Source organism: Nerophis lumbriciformis, linkage group LG22, assembly GCF_033978685.3.
Source record: "Nerophis lumbriciformis linkage group LG22, RoL_Nlum_v2.1, whole genome shotgun sequence".
In the NCBI taxonomy this organism is placed as follows: Eukaryota; Metazoa; Chordata; class Actinopteri; order Syngnathiformes; family Syngnathidae; genus Nerophis; species Nerophis lumbriciformis.
In genome coordinates this window covers 40280656-40302458 of record NC_084569.2, presented here as the reverse complement: position 1 = coordinate 40302458, position 21803 = coordinate 40280656, and the positions used below count along the sequence as shown (strand labels likewise).

At 37.4% G+C, this 21803-nt stretch overlaps 1 protein-coding gene across 1 annotated transcript in view; it reads left to right on the top strand.

The window, feature by feature from the left end:
• Positions 1 to 2872: 2872 nt before the first annotated feature.
• Positions 2873 to 21803, top strand: part of LOC133615029 (bMERB domain-containing protein 1-like) — a 36740-nt gene continuing 17809 nt past the window's right edge. The window contains exons 1-2 of the mRNA XM_061973359.2: positions 2873 to 3674; positions 11620 to 11737. Coding sequence (XP_061829343.2) covers positions 3650 to 3674; positions 11620 to 11737 — 143 coding nt within the window. The 5' untranslated portion in view covers positions 2873 to 3649. The remainder of the gene's footprint in view (positions 3675 to 11619; positions 11738 to 21803) is intronic.

Below are 21803 nucleotides of genomic sequence, written 5' to 3'. Positions count from 1 at the left end.
AATTTATTTAGCTAAATTTGCGAGCGTTTACTCCAGAGTCGTATAACTGGGTCCGTGACACATGCTAACTGTTAGCATGCTAATATGTTAACATTAGCATGCTAATTCTAATAGCTAGTTTTACACTTTTTTTCTCCAATTCCGCAGCCGTACACCTTACAGTCATATAACGTGGTATGTGAAACGTGCTACCTGTTAGCATGTTTATGTTAGTATGCTATCATGAAAGTGCTAACTTTTTGAGCTAAATTTGCTACCTTTTACTCTAGAGTCATATAACTTGGTGTGTGACACTTGTTAACTGCTAGCATTCTAATGTTAGCATGCTAGCATGCTAACATTAACATGCTAACTTTTTTGCTAACTTTGTTTTTATTCTATAATTAGACAGCCATACACCTTACACTTATATAACTTGGTATGTGACATGTGCCAACTGATAGCATGCTAATGATAGTTTTCTCGCATGTTAATGTTAGCTTTATAGCATGCTAACTATTTGAGCTAAATTTGCGAGGGTTCACTCCAGAGTCATATAACTTGGTCCGTGACACATGCTAACTGTTAGCATGTTTAGGTTAGCATGCTGGTATGTTAACATTAGCATGCTAATTTTTATAGCTAGTTTTACACATTTTTTCTCCAAATCCGCAGCCATACACCTTACAGTCATATAATTTGGTATGTGAAACCTGTTACCTGTTAGCATGTTTACGTTAGCATGCTATCATTAAAGTGCTAACTTGTTTATCTAAATTTGCTACCTTTTACCCTAAAGTCAAATAACTTAGTATGTGACACTTGTTAACTGCTAGCATTCTAATGTTAGCATGCTAGCATACTAACATTAACATGCTAACTTTTTTGCTAACTTTGCTTTTTTTTCTATAATTAGACAGCCATACACCTTACACTCATATAATTTGGTATGTTATTGACACATGCTAACTGATAACATGCTAATGTTAGCATGCTAATTTTTTTAGCTAAATTTGCGAGGGTTCACTCCAGAGTCATGTAACTGGGTCTGTGACACATGCTAACTGTTAGCATGTTTAGGTTAGCATGCTACTATGTTAACATTAGCATGCTAATTCTTATAGCTAGTTTTACACTTTTTTTCTCCAATTCCGCAGCCATACACCTTACAGTCATATAACGTGGTATGTGAAACGTGCTACCTGTTAGTATGCTATCATGAAAGTGCTAACTTTTTGAGCTAAATTTGCTACCTTTTACTCTAGAGTCATATAACTTGGTATGTGACACTTGTTAACTGCTAGCATTCTAATGTTAGCATGCTAACATTAACATGCTAACTTTTTTGCTAACTTTGTTTTTTTTTTTCTATAATTAGACAGCCATACACCTTACACTCATATAATTTGGTATGTTATTGACACATGCTAATGTTAGAATGCTAATTTTTTTAGCTAAATTTGCGAGCGTTTACTCCAGAGTCATATAACTGGGTCCGTGACACATGCTAACTGTTAGCATGTTTAGGTTAGCATGCTACTATGTTAACATTAGCATGCTAATTCTTATAGCTAGTTTTACACTTTTTTTCTCCAATTCCGCAGCCATACACCTTACAGTCATATAACGTGGTATGTGAAACGTGCTACCTGTTAGCATGTTTACGTTAGCATGCTATTATTAAAGTGCTAACTTTTTGAGCTAAATTTGCTACCTTTTACTCTAGAGTCATATAACTTGGTATGTGACACTTTTTAACTGCTAGCATTCTAATGTTAGCATGCTAGCATACTAACATTAACATGCTAACTTTGTTTTTTTCTATAATTAGACAGCCATACACCTTACACTCATATAATTTGGTATGTTATTGACACATGCTAACTGATAACATGCTAATGTTAGCATGCTAATTTTTTTAGCTAAATTTGCGAGGGTTCACTCCAGAGTCATATAACTTGGTCCGTGACACATGCTAACTGTTAGCATGTTTAGGTTAGCATGCTAATATGTTAACATTAGCATGCTAATTCTTATAGCTAGTTTTACACTTTTTTTTCTCCAATTCCGCAGCCATACACTTTACAGTCATATAATTTGGTATGTGAAACATGTTACCTGTTAGCATGCTATCATTAAAGTGCTAACTTGTTTATCTAAATTTACTACCTTTTACCCTAAAGTCAAATAACTTAGTATGTGACACTTGTTAACTGCTAGCGTTCTATTGTTAGCATGTTAGCATACTAACATTAACATGCTAACTTTTTTGCTAACTTTTTTTTTTTCTATAATTAGACAGCCATACACCTTACACTCATATAACTTGGTATGTTATTGACACATGCTAACTGATAACATGCTAATGTTAGCATGCTAATTTTTTTAGCTAAATTTGCGAGCGTTTACTCCAGAGTCATATAACTGGGTCCGTGACACATGCTAACTGTTAGCATGCTAATATGTTAACATTAGCATGCTAATTCTTATAGCTAGTTTTACACTTTTTTTCTCCAATTCCGCAGCCGTACACCTTACAGTCATATAACGTGGTATGTGAAACGTGCTACCTGTTAGCATGTTTATGTTAGTATGCTATCATGAAAGTGCTAACTTTTTGAGCTAAATTTGCTACCTTTTACTCTAGAGTCATATAACTTGGTATGTGACACTTGTTAACTGCTAGCATTCTAATGTTAGCATGCTAGCATGCTAACATTAACATGCTAACTTTTTTGCTAACTTTGTTTTTATTCTATAATTAGACAGCCATACACCTTACACTTATATAACTTGGTATGTGACATGTGCCAACTGATAGCATGCTAATGATAGCTTTCTCGCATGCTAACTTTAGCTTTATAGCATGCTAACTATTTGAGCTAAATTTGCGAGGCTTCACTCCAGAGTCATATAACTTGGTCCGGGACACATGCTAACATTTAGCATGTTTAGGTTAGCATGCTAGAATGTAAACATTAGCATGCTAATTTTTATAGCTAATTTTAGACTTTGTTTTCTCCAATTCCGCAGCCATACCCCTTACAGTCATATAACTTTGTATGTGAAACATGTTAACTGTTAGCATGTTTATGTTAGCATGCTATCATTGAAGTGCTAACTTTTTGAGCTCATTTTGCTACCATTTACCCTAGAGTCATAACTTGGTATACTAACATGCTATCTTTAAACAATGTTCTATAATTAGACAGCCATACACCTTACAGTCATATAATTGGTAAAAAATCGGGTGCTGTTGAGTATCTGTATTCATTCCCAGATATAGGGACTTTTTTTGCCGTGTTAAATCAAATACTGTACGGTGTTTTTTTATTTTTTATTCCATCAGGCAGTTCTGATGAGAGCCATGTTGGGGGCTGTCTTGACATTTTTTGTAATGGAGCCTGTGGATCCCATCAGAATAACGAGGAGGCAATCCCAGCATCGCTAAGAGACGCCACCGCCCTGTCATAGCTCGTGTGAATCAACAGGTGGCGGTGTGGCCTTCCTCCCATCGCGTCAGCGCCGGCTTGGGACCGCCATCCACTCGCCGCTCTCCTCGCACTCCCTCGCTGACGCCTCGCTCGAGCGGTCACAGCTGGCCATTATTTCCGCGGGAGCATGGCAAAGTAGACCTAATCCTCCACCAGCAAAGACCATCCTTTGGCAAATGGATGCAGCAAATAAGACGTCGGGTGAGTAATAAGTTGGCACTTTTATGCATGTTTTGCTGCGGTCTGGTCAGGGAAATGTTTGACTTGCCTGTATTGACTAAAAGTGTGCACTTTATTTATTATACTAATCATAGAGTTTTGTGGGCAAATTAATCCGATTTTTTTGCTGCAAAGTACGTTATTTTGATGGATTTACCAGTCGTGCATCGGCAGTGAGTCACAGCGGAGCATCCTTTCAGCCAAGCACAGGTAATTAAAAGTAAATCCCAGCTCTACCGGGTGACTCATCGGAGGAGGACTGGTGCACTTTCTTCCCCGATATCAATTTGCATGAACTGAAAGACTCCAAAGCGAGGTGTTTATTTTTGTCCTTGGCAAGACCAGCGACTTTTTATATTTTAGTTGACACGTCGCGACAAGTGACTTGCGAAATTCGCTCATTTTCTTTCCGATACTTACCTCAAATTCAAAAAGTTGTGTATTTCGGATAGCAGCGTTTAATAGGGTGAAGAATACAAGACGGTTATTTATATAAAAATGTATGAAAATGGGAAAAGATGAGACAAACCTTCCTAATTGTTAGAAAGCCCACTGTTTAATACACAGGTGTCAAACCCAAGGCCCGGGGGCCAGATGTGGCCCGCCACTTCATTTTATTTGGCCCTCTGGAAATAATATGTATCAATAAAGTACTGTAACTTTTCTTACTAAATGTATTCTTTCTTTCTATTTTGGGAGGGGAAAAAATATATATATATATATATATATATATATGTCTTAAGGTTATCCAAAAAATAGTGCTCGATACCGTAGTAGAGCGCAATATATGTATGTGTGGGGAAAAAAATCACAAGACTATTTCATCTCTACAGGCCTGTTTCATGAGGGGGGGTTCCCTCAATCATCAGGAGATTTTAATGGGAGCATTCGCATACCATGGTTTATATAGGGCACAGAGTGGGTGGGTACAGGCTGGCGTAGGGGCGTGGCGATTGGCTCATGTGTTACCTAGGAGGTGTTTCCGTCTGTGGCGGCATGCTGTTACAATTTCGCTGCGCTTGTTGAGGGATGACAGGTCTGGACGGTAAATAATAAACAGTTTCTCTTTCAAGCATAGGTTGCATCTTTTATTACCACTATTGTAAGGTGTGCTGGATGCAAGAATTTGCCATGTTATTGAATATTCAACATTATTGTCTTTGAGGTCCCAACCAAATGTGTTTGCTGAGTTCTGTGGTATTCCGCAGGTTTTGGTTCCTGAAAGAAGCCTTGTGATTGTTCCATCTGGTTTTGAACTTTCCCTCAGTTAATCCTACATATGTGTCGGATGTGTTCATGTCCTTGCGTGTTACCTTAGATTGGTAGACAACTGATGTTTGTAAGCACCCCCCGTTGAGAGGGCAATCAGGTTTCTTTCGACAGTTGCAACTTTTGTTGGTTTTGGGGTCGCTCTGTCCGGGGGCCGACGGCTCATTTGCAATTGTTTTGTTGTGGTTTGAGATGATTTGTCGTATATTGTTCATACAGCTGTAGCTCAATTTAATGTTGTTCTTGTTGAATACTTTTCTTAGGATGTTGTCTTTGGGAAAGTGTTTGTCAATCAGATTGAGGAATTTGTGTCCAATGTTAGTTGAGACATTTTGCTGTATGGGGGGGTTGTACCAGATGATGTCGTTTCGTTTTCTGTTCTTTTTCGGTTGGTTTCCTGGCGTGGGTTCATAGGTGAGGGTGAAATTGTATCCGCTTTCATCAAGGGCTTTTTGGTACGGGGGGGTTGCTTGGTCAAATTCAGCTTTGCTAGCTGACAGCATCGATAGCCTTTTGTTAATTCTGGTAGGTATTCTTTTCGTGGTGGTGGGTGGGTGGGTGGTTGTTGTCATGGTGCACGTATTGGAGTGTTGTGTTGGGTTTCGTGAATGGTTGGTAGCTGTTATTTCTCAGGTTGAAAGTGACGTCAAGGAAGTTGACGGTTTGCTTGTTGGCTTCAATCGTGATCCGTAGGCCGTTCTCTTTGAAAATTTGGCATATGCATATATATATATATATATATATATATATATATATATATATATATATATATATATATGTACTCCATGTAATCGCAAATTTTTTTCACTTAAATATTGTCTAATTATGCAAAAATACATGATCGAACATTCAAACCAATTTTTTTTTAAATAGAAATAAATACTAATAATAATGATATCCATCAAATTGTGCAATGTAAAAGTAGCAAGAGATTTCATGGTCAAATTGTGAAATTTACGGTGGTTTTTACAGCATTTTTCTCTAAATGGCTAAAAACTAATGCTAGGTTAGCAACACTAGCATAACTATGTGAGTTACATGCTAACAATACATTTGCTAGGTTAGCAACAATTGTGCAATGTAAAAGTAGCAATTTTCTCTAAATGGAAAAGAATTGTACTTTTTTTTTTTTTTACTGTAAAACACCGAAAAATCTACACTTTATAATTTGTGGTAAACATAAATAAATACATAAATAAATAAACTGGCAGCTCAGGTGCCAAAATGTTACTGTAAAATTATTTTTTTATTTACAGTAAAAAATTTTTTTTTAACATTTTACAGTAAAATTCTGGCAACTGAACTGCCTTTTTTATTTTACCATAAAAACAGCAGTACTGTTTTTCCATGTACAGTAATATACACTACATTGTGAGGTGAAATTATTGAAACTTATCATATTTTTTTTTTACATTTTAGTTTAAAAAAAATTTACTAATAAAATGCATTAAAAAATGGTGCAATAATAGTGTTCACTGTGGGGCCAAACAGTGGCCCTCAAGTGAAAACCACCTCTGGTTTAATATGTTTATGCTTCACTGACAAACAACAACACTTCCTCATTCTCCGCCAATCACCTTCCAGGCACGGGAAGGTGTGTTTGGAAACCTGGGAAAAACTGACATCAAATTCAAACCAAACGATTTGTGCATAAAGATATTTAGTTTGCATTGTTTTGAAATTGCTAATGTTGTATTTGTGGTTGTTTGATTTTTGTCTGAGAGTAACACTCAAACCTTGTTGAATACATGTAGTGCTAAATTTGACCAGTAGAGGGCGACAATGTTAAGAGTAATGTTAACGTTGTCGCAGCGTTATATACAACGTTACATACAACGTTAACAGTATTGTCATTTAATACATGTAATGCTAAATCTGACCAGTAGAGGGCGTCGTTGTTGCAACGTTATATACAGCGTTATATACAACGTTAACAGTAATATCATTTAATACATGTAGTGCTAAATTTGACCAGATTAGGGCGACAACATTAACAGTAATATTAACGTTGTCGCAACGTTATATACAACGCTAACAGTAATATAATTGAATACATGTAGTGTTAAATTTGACCAGTAGAGGGCGACAACGTTAACAGTAATATTAACGTTGTCGCAACGTTATATACAACGTTATATACAACGTTATATACAACGTTAACAGTAGTATAATTTAATACATGTAGTGTTAAAATTGATCAGTAGAGGGCGACAACGTTAACAGTAACATTAATGTTGTCCCAACGTTCTATACAATGTTATATACAACATTAACAGTAATATAATTTAATACATGTAGTGCTAAATTTGACCAGTAGAGGGCGACAACGTTAACAGTAATATTAATGTTGTCGCAACGTTATATACAACGTTATATACAACGTTAACAGTAATATAATTTAATACATGTAGTGCTAAATTTGACCAGTAGAGGGCGACAACGTTAACAGTAATATTAATGTTGTCGCAACGTTATATACAACGTTGTATACAACGTTATATACAACGTTAACAGTAATATCATTTAATACATGTAATGCAAAATCTGACCAGTAGAGGGCGACAATGTTAAGAGTAACATTAATGTTGTCGCAAAGTTATATACAACATTATATACAACGTCATATACAACGTTAACAGTAATATAATTGAATACATGTAGTGTTAAATTTGACCAGTAGAGGGCGACAACGTTAACAGTAATATTAACGTTGTCGCAACGTTATATACAACGTTATATACAACGTTATATACAACGTTAACAGTAGTATAATTTAATACATGTAGTGTTAAAATTGACCAGTAGAGGGCGACAACGTTAACAGTAATATTAATGTTATCGCAACGTTATATACAACGTTATATACAATGTTATATACAATGTTAACAGTAATATCATTTAATACATGTAGTGCTAAATTTGACCAGTAGAGGGCGACAACGTTAACAGTAATATTAATGTTGTCGCAACGTTATATACAACGCTATATATAACGTTATATACAACGTTAACAGTAATATCATTTAATACATGTAATGCTAAATCTGACCAGTAGAGGGCGTTGTTGTCGCAATGTTGTATACAACATTATATACAACGTTATATACAACGTTAACAGTAATATAGTTTAATACATGTAGTGCTAAATTTGACCAGTAGAGGGTGACAACGTTAACAGTAATATTAACGTTGTCGCAATGTTATGTACAACATTATATATAACGTTATACACAACGTTATACACAACGTTATATACAACATTATATACAACGTTATATACAACATTATATACAACGTTATATACAACGTCAACAGTAATATAATTTAATACATGTAGTGCTAAATGTGACCAGTAGAGGGCGACAACGTTAACAGTAATATTTTTAACGTTGTTGCAATGTTATATACAACGTTATATATAATGTTATATACAGCGTTAACAGTAATATAATTTAATACATGTAGTGCTAAATTTGACCAGTAGAGGGCGACAACGTTAACAGTAATATTAACGTTGTCGCAATGTTATATACAACGTTATATACAACGTTATATACAACGTTATATACAGCGTTAACAGTAATTTAATTTAATACATGCAGTGCTAAATCTGACCAGTAGAGGGTGACAACGTTAACAGTAATATTAACGTTGTCGCAATGTTATATACAACATTATATACAACATTATATACAACATTATATACAACGTTATATACAACATTATATACAACGTTATATATAACGTCAACAGTAATATAATTTAATACATGTAGTGCTAAATGTGACCAGTAGAGGGCGACAACGTTAACAGTAATATTTTTAACGTTGTTGCAATGTTATATACAACGTTATATAAAATGTTATATACAGCGTTAACAGTAATTTAATTTAATACATGTAGTGCTAAATTTGACCAGTAGAGGGCGACAACGTTAACAGTAATATTAATGTTGTCGCAACGTTATCTACAACATTATATACAACGTTATATACAACGTTATATATAACGTTAACAGTAATATAATTTAATACATGTAATGCTAAATCTGACAAGTAGAGAGCGTCGTTGTCGCAATGTTGTGTACAACGTTAACAGGAATATCATTTAATACATGTAGTGCTAAATTTGACCAGTAGAGGGCGACAACGTTAACAGTAATATTAATGTTGTCGCAACGTTATATACAACGTTGTATACAACGTTATATACAACATTATATATAACGTTATATACAACATTATATACAACATTATAAACAACGTTATATACAACATTACATACAACGTTATATACAACGTCAACAGTAATCAAATTTAATACATGTAGTGCTAAATTTGACCAGTAGAGGGCGACAACGTTAACAGTAATATTAACGTTGTCGCAACGTTATATACAACGTTATATACAACGTTAACAGTAATATCATTTAATACATGTACCGGTAGTGCTAAATTTGACAGGTAGAAGGCGTCACGTTAACAGTGATAAGTCACATAGTGTGTGAATGTTGTGTGAATGTGTAAACATTTGTCGTTTATTGTGTGAATATATCACGTTACTGTATATCAAGCTTTGAGTGTACTGTCCGATACTCACCAAGCTAACACATAACGTTAGCTACGGGTTCTCCATTGTTAGTTAGAACCTCGAAGTTACGCAGAAACCGAACAAAGCCTAACGTTGTGTGAGAATGAGATAGTTTGAAGTGTTCTTTCTTAATCCATAGACATTTTTATCTCGTGTCCGCTAGTAAACTCTTTGTTTTGTCATAAGGGCCCCTGTTTGTCAGCTCACAAATCTGTTTTGGTCAGTTCCTTATCTGTTTTGAAGAAGCAGCTGTGCTCCTTTCTGGGCGCGAGGGGCTGTTTTGAACTTGGAAAAATGACAGTTTGAATTGTTAGAATGGTGGAATGTGTTGGTTCTTGCCCGGAAAAGGGTGGAGTGCCATCTCCGGGTTGGGGAGGAGATCTTGCCCCAAGTGGAGGAGTTCAAGTACCTGGGAGTCTTGTTCACGAGTGGATGGAGAGATCGACAGGCGGATCGGTGCGGCGTCTTCAGTAATGCGGACGCTGTATCGATCCGTTGTGGTGAAGAAGGAGCTGAGCCGGAAGGCAAAGCTCTCAATTTACCGGTCGATCTAAGTTCCCATCCTCACCTATGGTCATGAGCTTTGGGTTATGACCGAAAGGATAAGATCACGGGTACAAGCGGCCCAAATGAGTTTCCTCTTCCGGGCGGCGGGTCTTTACCTTAGAGATAGGGTGAGAAGCTCTGTCATTCGGGGGGAGCTCAAAGTAAAGCCACTGCTCCTGCACATGGAGAGGAGTCCGATGAGGTGGTTCGGGCATCTGGTCAGGATGCCACCCGAACGCCTCCAGAGGGAGGTGTTTTGGACACGTCTGACCGGTAGGAGGTCACTGGGAAGACCCAGGACACGTTGGGAAGACTATGTCTCCCGGCTGGCCTGGGAACGCAAAGCTCTCAATTTACCGGTCGGTCTACGTTCCCATCCTCACCTATGGTCATGAGCTTTGGGTTATGACCAAAAGGACAAGATCCCGGGTACAAGCAACCGAAATGAGTTTTCTCTGCCGGGTGGCGGGGCTCTCCCTTAGAGATAGGGTGAGAAGCTCTGTCATCCGGGAGGAGCTCAAAGTAAAGCCACTGCTCCTCCACATGGAGAAGAGCCAGATGAGGTGGTTCGGGCATCTGGTCAGGATGCCACCGAACGCCTCCCCAGGGAGGTGTTTAGGGCACGTCCGACCGGTAGGAGGCCACTGGGAAGACCCAGGACACGTTGGGAAGACTATGTCTCCCGGCTGGCCTGGGAACGCAAAGCTCTCAATTTACCGGTCGGTCTACGTTCCCATCCTCACCTATGGTCATGAGCTTTGGGTTATGACCAAAAGGACAAGATCCCGGGTACAAGCAACCGAAATGAGTTTCCTCTGCCGGGTGGCGGGGCTCTCCCTTAGAGATAGGGTGAGAAGCTCTGTCATCCGGGAGGAGCTCAAAGTAAAGCCACTGCTCCTCCACATGGAGAGGAGCCAGATGAGGTGGTTCGGGCATCTGGTCAGGATGCCACCCGAACTCCTCTAGAGGGAGGTGTTTTGGACACGTCTGACCGGTAGGAGGTCACTGGGAAGACCCAGGACACATTGGGAAGACTATGTCTCCCGGCTGGCCTGGGAACGCCTCGGGATCCCCCGGGAGGAGCTGGACCGAGTGGCTGGGGAGAGGAAAGTCTGGGCTTCCCTGCTTAGGCTGCTGCCCCTGCGACCCAAACCTCGGATAAGCAGAAGACGATGGATGGATGGAATGGGTTGAACAGGTTGAAAAATCTGGAAATGGTGAAAGTTTCAAAAATGGCCAATTCATTCTGAATGGGAAAAATGTCCCAGAAAACTTGGAATTCTGGGAAATTTGGGTATTTTTAGAATTTGTCAAGGGAAAGCCTGTGAATCCCGAATAGACTGAACAGTTTGAAGTTGGAACGCTTTGAATCGGGTGAAACATGTGGAAGGTAGAGCGCACCAAAACCTGGAGAAGAAGAAGTTGAAGTTGATGAAAACCGTATGTGTGAATGTTTGGAGCATTCACTCAATAACCCGCATCTCCAGATGTGTGCACTGACGGTCTTGTCTGTGTTCTGCAGAAGATGTCATCTCCATGGCGGACTCTTCCTTCACACTGGAGGACATTGAAGGGGAGCTCCTCAAAATCGAGAGGATACGAAACATCCTGGTGCGCAGAGAATCCGAGCTGAGATACATGTAAGACCCCGACGCAAATGTACTAAACCTAAGTTTGATTAGTTTCATGACTGGGTGGCTGTCGCCTTGGACTCAAAACACGTGTTCTTGCCATTCTCTTTACAACGCGGTGTCGGACTAGTTAACGAGCTAAATCTGCTATGCGTCTTAACCGGCTCACTGTAGCTTGCTTCCGTTTAGGGCTACCGCAAACTGGGCCAGTTAGCTTAATACGGCTAACGCTAGCATCGAAGGTTAGGAAGATACTCTGCTCTAACTGGCTGACAACGTCTAAGAAGGGTGCAGGAAGAAACTCAAAGCCATACTCATGCTTTTCCTTCACAGAGTCGAGTTATTACTGACTTCGGAGCAGGGGGCTTTGGACCGGGGCTAGGTTAGCTCCACTAGCTTAGCTCTAATAGCTGAAAGTGAAGTCTGCGATGCATCTTAGCCGGCTCACTGTAGCTTGCATGCCGTTTAGGGCTACTGCAAACTGGGCTAGTTAGCTCAATACGGCTAACGCTAGCAAGAGTGTCCAGTGGACGGCATCGAAAGTTCCAAAGACTCTAGCAGGGACAACCTCTAAGTGAGAAGGGTGCAGGAAGATCCCGAAGTCATACTCATGTTTTTCCCTTCACAGAGTCAAGTTATTGCTGGCTTTGGACCGGGGCTAGCTAAGCTCCAATAGCTGAAAGTGAAATCTGCGATGCATCTTAGCCAGCTCACTGTAGCTTGCATGCCGTTTAGGGCTACCACAAACTGGGCTAGTTAGCGCAATACGGCTAACGCTAGCATCGAAGGTTAGGAAGATACTCTGCTCTAACTGGCTGACAACTTCTAAGTGAGAAGGGTGCAGGAAGAATCCGAAGTCATACTCGTGTTTTTCCTTCACAGAGTCAAGTTATTGCTGGCTTCGGAGTGGGGGGCTTTGGACCGGGGCTAGCTTAGCTAGCTTAGCTCCAATAGCTGAAAGTGAAGTCTGCGATGCGTCTTAGACCTCACTGCAGCTTGCATGTCGTTTATGGCTACCGCAAACTGGGCTAGTTAGCTCAATACGGCTAACGCTAGCAAGAGTGTCCAGTGGACGGTATCGAAAGTTCCAAAGACTCTCTAGCAGGGACAACTTCTAAGTGAGAATGGTGCAGGAAGATCCCGAAGCCATACTCATGTTTTTCCTTCACAGAGTCGAGTTATTGCTGGCTTCGGAGCGGGGGGCTTTGGATCGGGGCTAGCTTAGCTCCGCTAGCTTAGCTCCAATAGCTGTAAGTGAAACTTTGTTTAGTGCGATGTCTCCTTTCACATTTTTCAACCCATTTCAATCGTTCCACTGTCAAAACTTTCCTCTTAGTCAGGAAAAAAAACAAGTTGGTTTAAGAACTTGAAAAATTCCTGGTTTTCCTGAAATTCCATAATACCATTTTTCAATTAAAAAACTGTTACTACTTCAACATTTCTTGACCGATTTAAACAATTCCAACACCAACCAATTCAGCTCATTCAAGACATTTATGCTCCTCATCATTTTCAAAAACATCCCGCTTTTCCCAAAATTCCCAAATTTCCAGGAAGTTCCCATTGAAATGAATTAGACATTTTTCCAAGTTGCACAATTCCCACATTTTTCAACCTATTCAAACCATTCCACCTTCAACACATCCTGGACATTCAAATTACCATTTTTCCACGTTCAACACATTTCCAGGAATTTTGGAGTTTCTTCTAACCTTATTTCCAACTTTTTCAGTGTGATGACTCCTTTCACATTTTTCAACCCACTTCACTGTCTAAATATTCCTCTTAGTCAGGACAAAAAACAAGTTGGTTTAAGAACTAGAAAAATTTCCAGTTTTCCCGAAATTCCCTAATACCATTTTTCAATTAAAATCCTGTTACTACTTCAACATTTCTTGACCGATTTAAACTATTCCAACACCAACCAATTCAGCTCATTCAAGAAATGTATGCTCCTCATCATTTCCCAAAAAATCCCGCTTTTCCCAAAATTACAACATTTCCAGGAAGTTCCCATTGAAATGAATTAGACATTTTTCCAAGTTGCACAATTCCCACATTTTTCAACCGATTCAAACCATTCCACCTTCAACACATTCCACTCATCCTGGACATTCAAACTACCATTTTCCACATTCAACAAATTTCCAGGAATTTTGGTTTTTTTTCTAACTTTTTGAGTGCGATGACTCCTTTCACATTTTTCAACCCATTTCAATCGCTCCATTGTCCAAACATTCCTCTTAGTCAGGACAAAAAAACAAGTTGGTTTAAGAACTTGAAAAATTTCCAGTTTTCCCGAAATTCCCTAATACCATTTTTCAATTAAAATCCTGTTACTATTTCAACATTTCTTGACCGATTTAAACAATTCCAACACCAACCAATTCAGCTCATTCAGGACATTTACGCTCCTAATCATTTTCCAAAAAAATCCCGCTTTTCCCAAAATTCCAAAATTTCCAGGAAGTTCCCATTGAAATGAATGGGACATTTTTCCAAGTTGCACAATTCCCACATTTTTCAACATATTCAAACCATTCCACCTTCAACACATCCTGGACATTCAAACTACCATTTTTCCACATTCAACAAATTTCCAGGAATTTTGTTTTTTTTTCTAACTTTTTCAGTGCGATGACTCCTTTCACATTTTTCAACCCATTTCAATCGTTCCACTGTCTAAACATTCCTCTTAGTCAGGACAAAAAAACAAGTTGGTTTAAGAACTTCAAAAATTTCCAGTTTTCCCGAAATTCCGTAATACCATTTTTCAATTAAAAAACTGTTACTACTTCAACATTTCTTGACCGATTTAAACAATTCCAACACCAACCAATTCAGCTCATTCAGGACTTTTATGCTCCTCATCATTTTCAAAAAAATCCCGCTTTTCCCAAAATTCCACAATTTCCAGGAAGTTCACATTGAAATGAATGGGACATTTTTCCAAGTTGCACAATTCCCCCATTTTCCCACCGATTCAAATCATTCCAACATCAACACATTCCACTCATCCTGGACATTCAAACGACCATTTTTTCACATTCAACAAATTTCCAGGAATTTTTTTTTTCTAACTTTTTCAGTGCGATGACTCCTTTCACATTTTTCAACCCATTTCAATCGTTCCATTGTCCAAACATTCCTCTTAGCCAGGACAAAAAAAACAAGTTGGTTTAAGAACTTGAAAAATTTCCAGTTTTCCCGAAATTCCCTAATACCATTTTTCAATTAAAATCCTGTTACTACTTCAACATTTCTTGACCGATTTAAACAATTCCAACACCAACCAATTCAGCTCATTCAGGACATTCATGCTCCTAATCATTTTCCAAAAAAATCCCGCTTTTCCCAAAATTCCAAAATTTCCAGGAAGTTCCCAGTGAAATGAATGGGACATTTTTCCAAGTTGCACAATTCCCACATTTTTCAACCGATTCAAACCATTCCGACATCAACACATTCCACTCATCCTGGACATTCAAACTACCATTTTTCCACATTCAACAAATTTCCAGGAATTTTTTGTTCTAACTTTTTGAGTGCGATGACTCCTTTCACATTTTTCTACCCATTTCAATCGTTCCATTGTCCAAACATTCCTCTTAGTCAGGACAAAAAAACAAGTTGGTTTAAGAACTTGAAAAAATTCCAGTTTTCCCGAAATTCCCTAATACCATTTTTCAATTAAAAAACTGTTACTACTTCAACATTTCTTAACCGATTTAAACAATTTCAACACCAACCAATTCAGCTCATTCAAGACATTTATGCTCCTCATCATTTTCAAAAATATCCAGTTTTTCCCAAAATTCCAAAATTTCCAGGAAGTTCCCATTGAAATGAATTAGACATTTTTCCAAGTTGCACAATTCCCACATTTTTCAACCTATTCAAACTATTCCACCTTCAACACATCCTGGACATTCAAACTACCATTTTTCCACGTTCAATACATTTCCAGGAATTTGGGAGTTTTTTCTAACCTTATTTCCAACTTTTTCAGTGTGATGACTCATTTCACATTTTTCAACCCACTTCACTGTCAAAACATTCGTCTTAGTCAGGACAAAAAACAAGTTGGTTTAAGAACTTGAAAAATTTCCAGTTTTCCCGAAATTCCCTAATACCATTTTTCAATTAAAATCCTGTTACTACTTCAACATTTCTTGACCGATTTAAACAATTCCAACACCAACCAATTCAGCTCATTCAAGACATTTATGCTCCTCATCATTTTCAAAAATATCCTGCTTTTCCCAAAATTCCCAAATTTCCAGGAAGTTCCCATTGAAATGAATTAGACATTTTTCCAAGTTGCACAATTCCCACATTTTTCAACCTATTCAAACCATTCCACCTTCAACACATCCTGGACATTCAAACTACCATTTTTCCACATTCAAAACATTTCCAGAAATTTGGGAGTTTTTTCTAACCTTATTTCCAACTTTTTCAGTGTGTCGACTCTTTTCACATTTTTCAACCCACTTCACTGTCAAAACATTCCTCTTAGTCAGGACAAAAAAACAAGTTGGTTTAAGAATTTGAAAAATTTCCAGTTTTCCCGAAATTCCCTAACACCATTTTCCAATTAAAATCCTGTTACTACTTCAACATTTCTTGACCGATTTAAACAATTCCAACACCAACCAATTCAGCTCATTCAGGACATTTATGCTCCTCATCATTTTCCCCAAAAATCCCGCTTTTCCCAAAATTCCACAATTTCCAGGAAGTTCCCAGTGAAATGAATGGGGCATTTTTCCAAGTTGCACAATTCCCACATTTTTCAACCGATTCAAACCATTCCGACATCAACACATTCCACTCATCCTGGACATTCAAACTACCATTTTTCCACATTCAAGAAATTTCCAGGAATTTTTTCTTTTTTCTAACTTTTTCAGTGCGATGACTCCTTTCACATTTTTCAACCCATTTCAATCGTTCCATTGTCCAAACATTCCTCTTAGTCAGGACAAAAAAACAAGTTGGTTTAAGAACTTGAAAAATTTCCAGTTTTCCCGAAATTCCGTAATACCATTTTTCAATTAAAAAACTGTCACTACTTCAACATTTCTTGACCGATTTAAACAATTCCAACACCAACCAATTCAGCTAATTCAGGACATCCATGCTCTTAATCATTTTCCAAAAAATCCCGCTTTTCCCAAAATTCCCAAATTTCCAGGAAGTTCCCATTGAAATGAATTAGACATTTTTCCAAGTTGCACAATTCCCACATTTTTCAACCTATTCAAACCATTCTACCTTCAACACATCCTGGACATTCAAACTACCATTTTTCCACGTTCAACACATTTCCAGGAATTTGGGAGTTTTTTCTAACCTTATTTCCAACTTTTTCAGTGTGATGACTCCTTTCACATTTTTCAACCCACTTCACTGTCAAAACATTCCTCTTAGTCAGGACAAAAAAACAAGTTGGTTTAAGAACTTGATAAATTTCCAGTTTTCCCAAAATTCCCTAATACCATTTTTAAATTAAAAAACCTGTTACTACTTCAACATTTCTTGACCGATTTAAACAATTCCAACACCAACCAATTCGGCTCATTCAGGACATCTATGCTCCTAATCATTTTCCCAAAAGATCCCGCTTTTCCCAAAATTCCAAAATTTCCAGGAAGTTCCCAGTGAAATGAATGGGACATTTTTCCAAGTTGCACAATTCCCACATTTTTCAACCGATTCAAACCATTCCGACATCAACACAAACCACTCATCCTGGACATTCAAACTACCATTTTTCCACGTTCAACAAATTTCCAGGATTTTTGTTTTTTTTCTAACTTTTTCAGTGCGATGACTCCTTTCACATTTTTCAACCCATTTCAATCGCTCCATTGTCCAAACATTCCTCTTAGTCAGGACAAAAAAACAAGTTGGTTTAAGAACTTGAAAAATTTCCAGTTTTCCCGAAATTCCGTAATACCATTTTTCAATTAAAAAACTGTCACTACTTCAACATTTCTTGACCGATTTAAATAATTCCAACACCAACCAATTCAGCTCATTCAGGACATTTATGCTCCTAATCATTTTCCCAAAAAATCCCGCTTTTCCCAAAATTCCAAAATTTCCAGGAAGTTCCCAGTGAAATGAATGGGACATTTTTCCAAGTTGCACAATTACCACATTTTTCAACCGATTCAAACCATTCCGACATCAACACATTCCACTCATCCTGGCCATTCAAACTACCATTTTTCCACGTTCAAAAAATTTCCAGGAATTTTTTTTTTTTTTTCTAACTTTTTCAGTGCGATGACTCCTTTCACATTTTTCAACCCATTTCAATCGTTCCATTGTCCAAACATTCCTCTTAGTCAGGACAAAAAAACAAGTTGGTTTAAGAACTTGAAAAATTTCCAGTTTTCCCGAAATTCCCTAATACCATTTTTCAATTAAAATCCTGCTACTACTTCAACATTTCTTGACCGATTTAAACAATTCCAACACCAACCAATTCAGCTCATTCAGGACATTTATGCTCCTCATCATTTTCCCCAAAAATCCCGCTTTTCCCAAAATTCCAAAATTTCCAGGAAGTTCCCAGTGAAATGAATGGGGCATTTTTCCAAGTTGCACAATTCCCACATTTTTCAACCGATTCAAACCATTCAGACATCAACACAAACCACTCATCCTGGACATTCAAACTAACATTTTTCCACATTCAACAAATTTCCAGGAATTTTGTTTTTTTTTCTAACTTTTTCAGTGCGATGACTCCTTTCACATTTTTCAACCCATTTCAATCGTTCCATTGTCCAAACATTCCTCTTAGCCAGGACAAAAAAAACAAGTTGGTTTAAGAACTTGAAAAATTTCCAGTTTTCCCGAAATTCCCTAATACCATTTTTCAATTAAAATCCTGTTACTACTTCAACATTTCTTGACCGATTTAAACAATTCCAACACCAACCAATTCAGCTCATTCAGGACATTCATGCTCCTAATCATTTTCCAAAAAAATCCCGCTTTTCCCAAAATTCCAAAATTTCCAGGAAGTTCCCATTGAAATGAATTAGACATTTTTCCAAGTTGCACAATTCCCACATTTTTCAACCTATTCAAACCATTCCACCTTCAACACATTCCACTCATCCTGGACATTCAAACTACCATTTTTCCACATTCAACAAATTTCCAGGAAATTTTTTTTTCTAACTTTTTGAGTGCGATGACTCCTTTCACATTTTTCAACCCATTTCAATCGTTCCATTGTCCAAACATTCCTCTTAGTCAGGACAAAAAAACAAGTTGGTTTAAGAACTTGAAAGATTTCCAGTTTTCCCGAAATTCCCTAATACCATTTTTCAAATAAAATCCTGTTACTACTTCAACATTTCTTGACCGATTTAAACAATTCCAACACCAACCAATTCAGCTCATTCAAGAAATTTATGCTCCTCATCATTTCCCAAAAAACCCCGCTTTTCCCAAAATTACAAAATTTCCAGGAAGTTCCCATTGAAATGAATTAGACATTTTTCCAAGTTGCACAATTCCCACATTTTTCAACCTATTCAAACCATTCCACCTTCAACACATTCCACTCATCCTGGACATTCAAACTACCATTTTTCCACATTCAACAAATTTCCAGGAATTATTTTTTTTTTTCTAACTTTTTCAGTGCGATGATTCCTTTCACATTTTTCAACCCATTTCAATCGTTCCATTGTCCAAACATTCCTCTTAGTCAGGACAACAAAACCAGTTGGCTTAAGAACTTGAAAAATTTCCAGTTTTCCCGAAATTCCATAATACCATTTTTCAATTAAAAAACTGTTACTACTTCAACATTTCTTGACCGATTTAAACAATTCCAACACCAACCAATTCAGCTCATTCAGGACATTCATGCTCCTAATCATTTTCCAAAAAAATCCCGCTTTTCCCAAAATTCCAAAATTTCCAGGAAGTTCCCATTGAAATGAATGGGACAATTTTCCAAGTTGCACAATTACCACATTTTTCAACCGATTCAAATAATTCCGACATCAACACATTCCACTCATCCTGGACATTCAAACTACCATTTTTATACGTCCAACAAATTTTCAGGAATTTGGTTTTTTTTTCTAACTTTTTCAGTGCGATGACTCCTTTCACATTTTTCAACCCATTTCAATCGTTCCACTGTCCAAACATTCCTCTTAGTCAGGACAAAAAAACAAGTTGGTTTAAGAACTTGAAAAATTTCCAGTTTTCCCAAAATTCCCTAATACCATTTTTCTATTTAAAAACTGTCACTACTTCAACATTTCTTGACCGATTTAAACAATTCCAACACCAACCAATTCAGCTCATTCAGGACTTTTATGCTCCTCATCATTTTCAAAAAAATCCCGCTTTTCCCAAAATTCCACAATTTCCAGGAAGTTCACATTGAAATGAATGGGACATTTTTCCAAGTTGCACAATTCCCACATTTTTCCACCGATTCAAACCATTCCACCTTCAACACATCCTGGACATTCAAACTACCATTTTTCCACGTTCAACACATTTCCAGGAATTTTGGAGTTTTTTCTAACCTTATTTCCAACTTTTTCAGTGTGATGACTCCTTTCACATTTTTCAACCCACTTCACTGTCAAAACATTCGTCTTAGTCAGGACAAAAAACAAGTTGGTTTAAGAACTTGAAAAATTTCCAGTTTTCCCGAAATTCCCTAATACCATTTTTCAATTAAAATCCTGTTACTACTTCAACATTTCTTGACCGATTTAAACAATTCCAACACAAACCAATTCAGATCATTCAGAACATTTATGCTCCTAATCATTTCCCCAAAAATCCCGCTTTTCCCAAAATTATAAAATTACCAGTTCCCAGTGAAATGAATGGGACATTTTTCCAAGTTGCACAATTCCCACATTTTTCAACCGATTCAAACCATTCCACCTTCAACACATTCCACTCATCCTGGACATTCAAACTACCATTTTCCACATTCAACAAATTTCCAGGAATTTTGGTTTTTTTTCTAACTTTTTGAGTGCGATGACTCCTTTCACATTTTTCAACCCATTTCAATCGCTCCATTGTCCAAACATTCCTCTTAGTCAGGACAAAAAAACAATTTGATAAATTTCCAGTTTTCCCAAAATTCCCTAATACCATTTTTCAATTAAAAAACTGTCACTACTTCAACATTTCTTGACCGATTTAAACAATTCCAACACCAACCAATTCAGCTCATTCAGGACTTTTTTGCTCCTCATCATTTAAAAAAAATCCCGCTTTTCCCAAAATTCCAAAATTTCCAGGAAGTTCCCATTGAAATGAATTAGACATTTTTCCAAGTTGCACAATTCCCACATTTTTCAACCTATTCAAACCATTCCACCTTCGACATATTCAACTCATCCTGAAAATTCAACTACAATTTTTCCACGTTCAACAAATTTCCAGGATTTTTTTTTTCTTCTAACTTTTTCAGTGCGATGACTCCTTTCACATTTTTCTACCCACTTCAATCGTTCCACTTTCAAAACATTCCTCTTAGTCAGGACAAAAAAACAAGTTGGTTTAAGAACTTGAAAAATTTCCAGTTTTCCCAAAATTCCCTAATACCATTTTTCAATTAAAAAAATGTCACTATTTCAACATTTCTTGACCGATTTAAACAATTCCAACACCAACCAATTCAGCTCATTCAGGACATTTATGCTCCTCATCATTTTCCCCAAAAATCCCGCTTTTCCCAAAATTCCAAAATTTCCAGGAAGTTCCCATTGAAATGAATGGGACAATTTTCCAAGTTGCACAATTCCCACATTTTTCAACCGATTCAAACCATTCCGACATCAACACAAACCACTCATCCTGGACATTCAAACTAACATTTTTCCACATTCAACAAATTTCCAGGAATTTTGTGTTTTTTTTTCTAACTTTTTCAGTGCGATGACTCCTTTCACATTTTTCAACCCATTTCAATCGTTCCATTGTCCAAACATTCCTCTTAGCCAGGACAAAAAAAACAAGTTGGTTTAAGAACTTGAAAAATTTCCAGTTTTCCCGAAATTCCCTA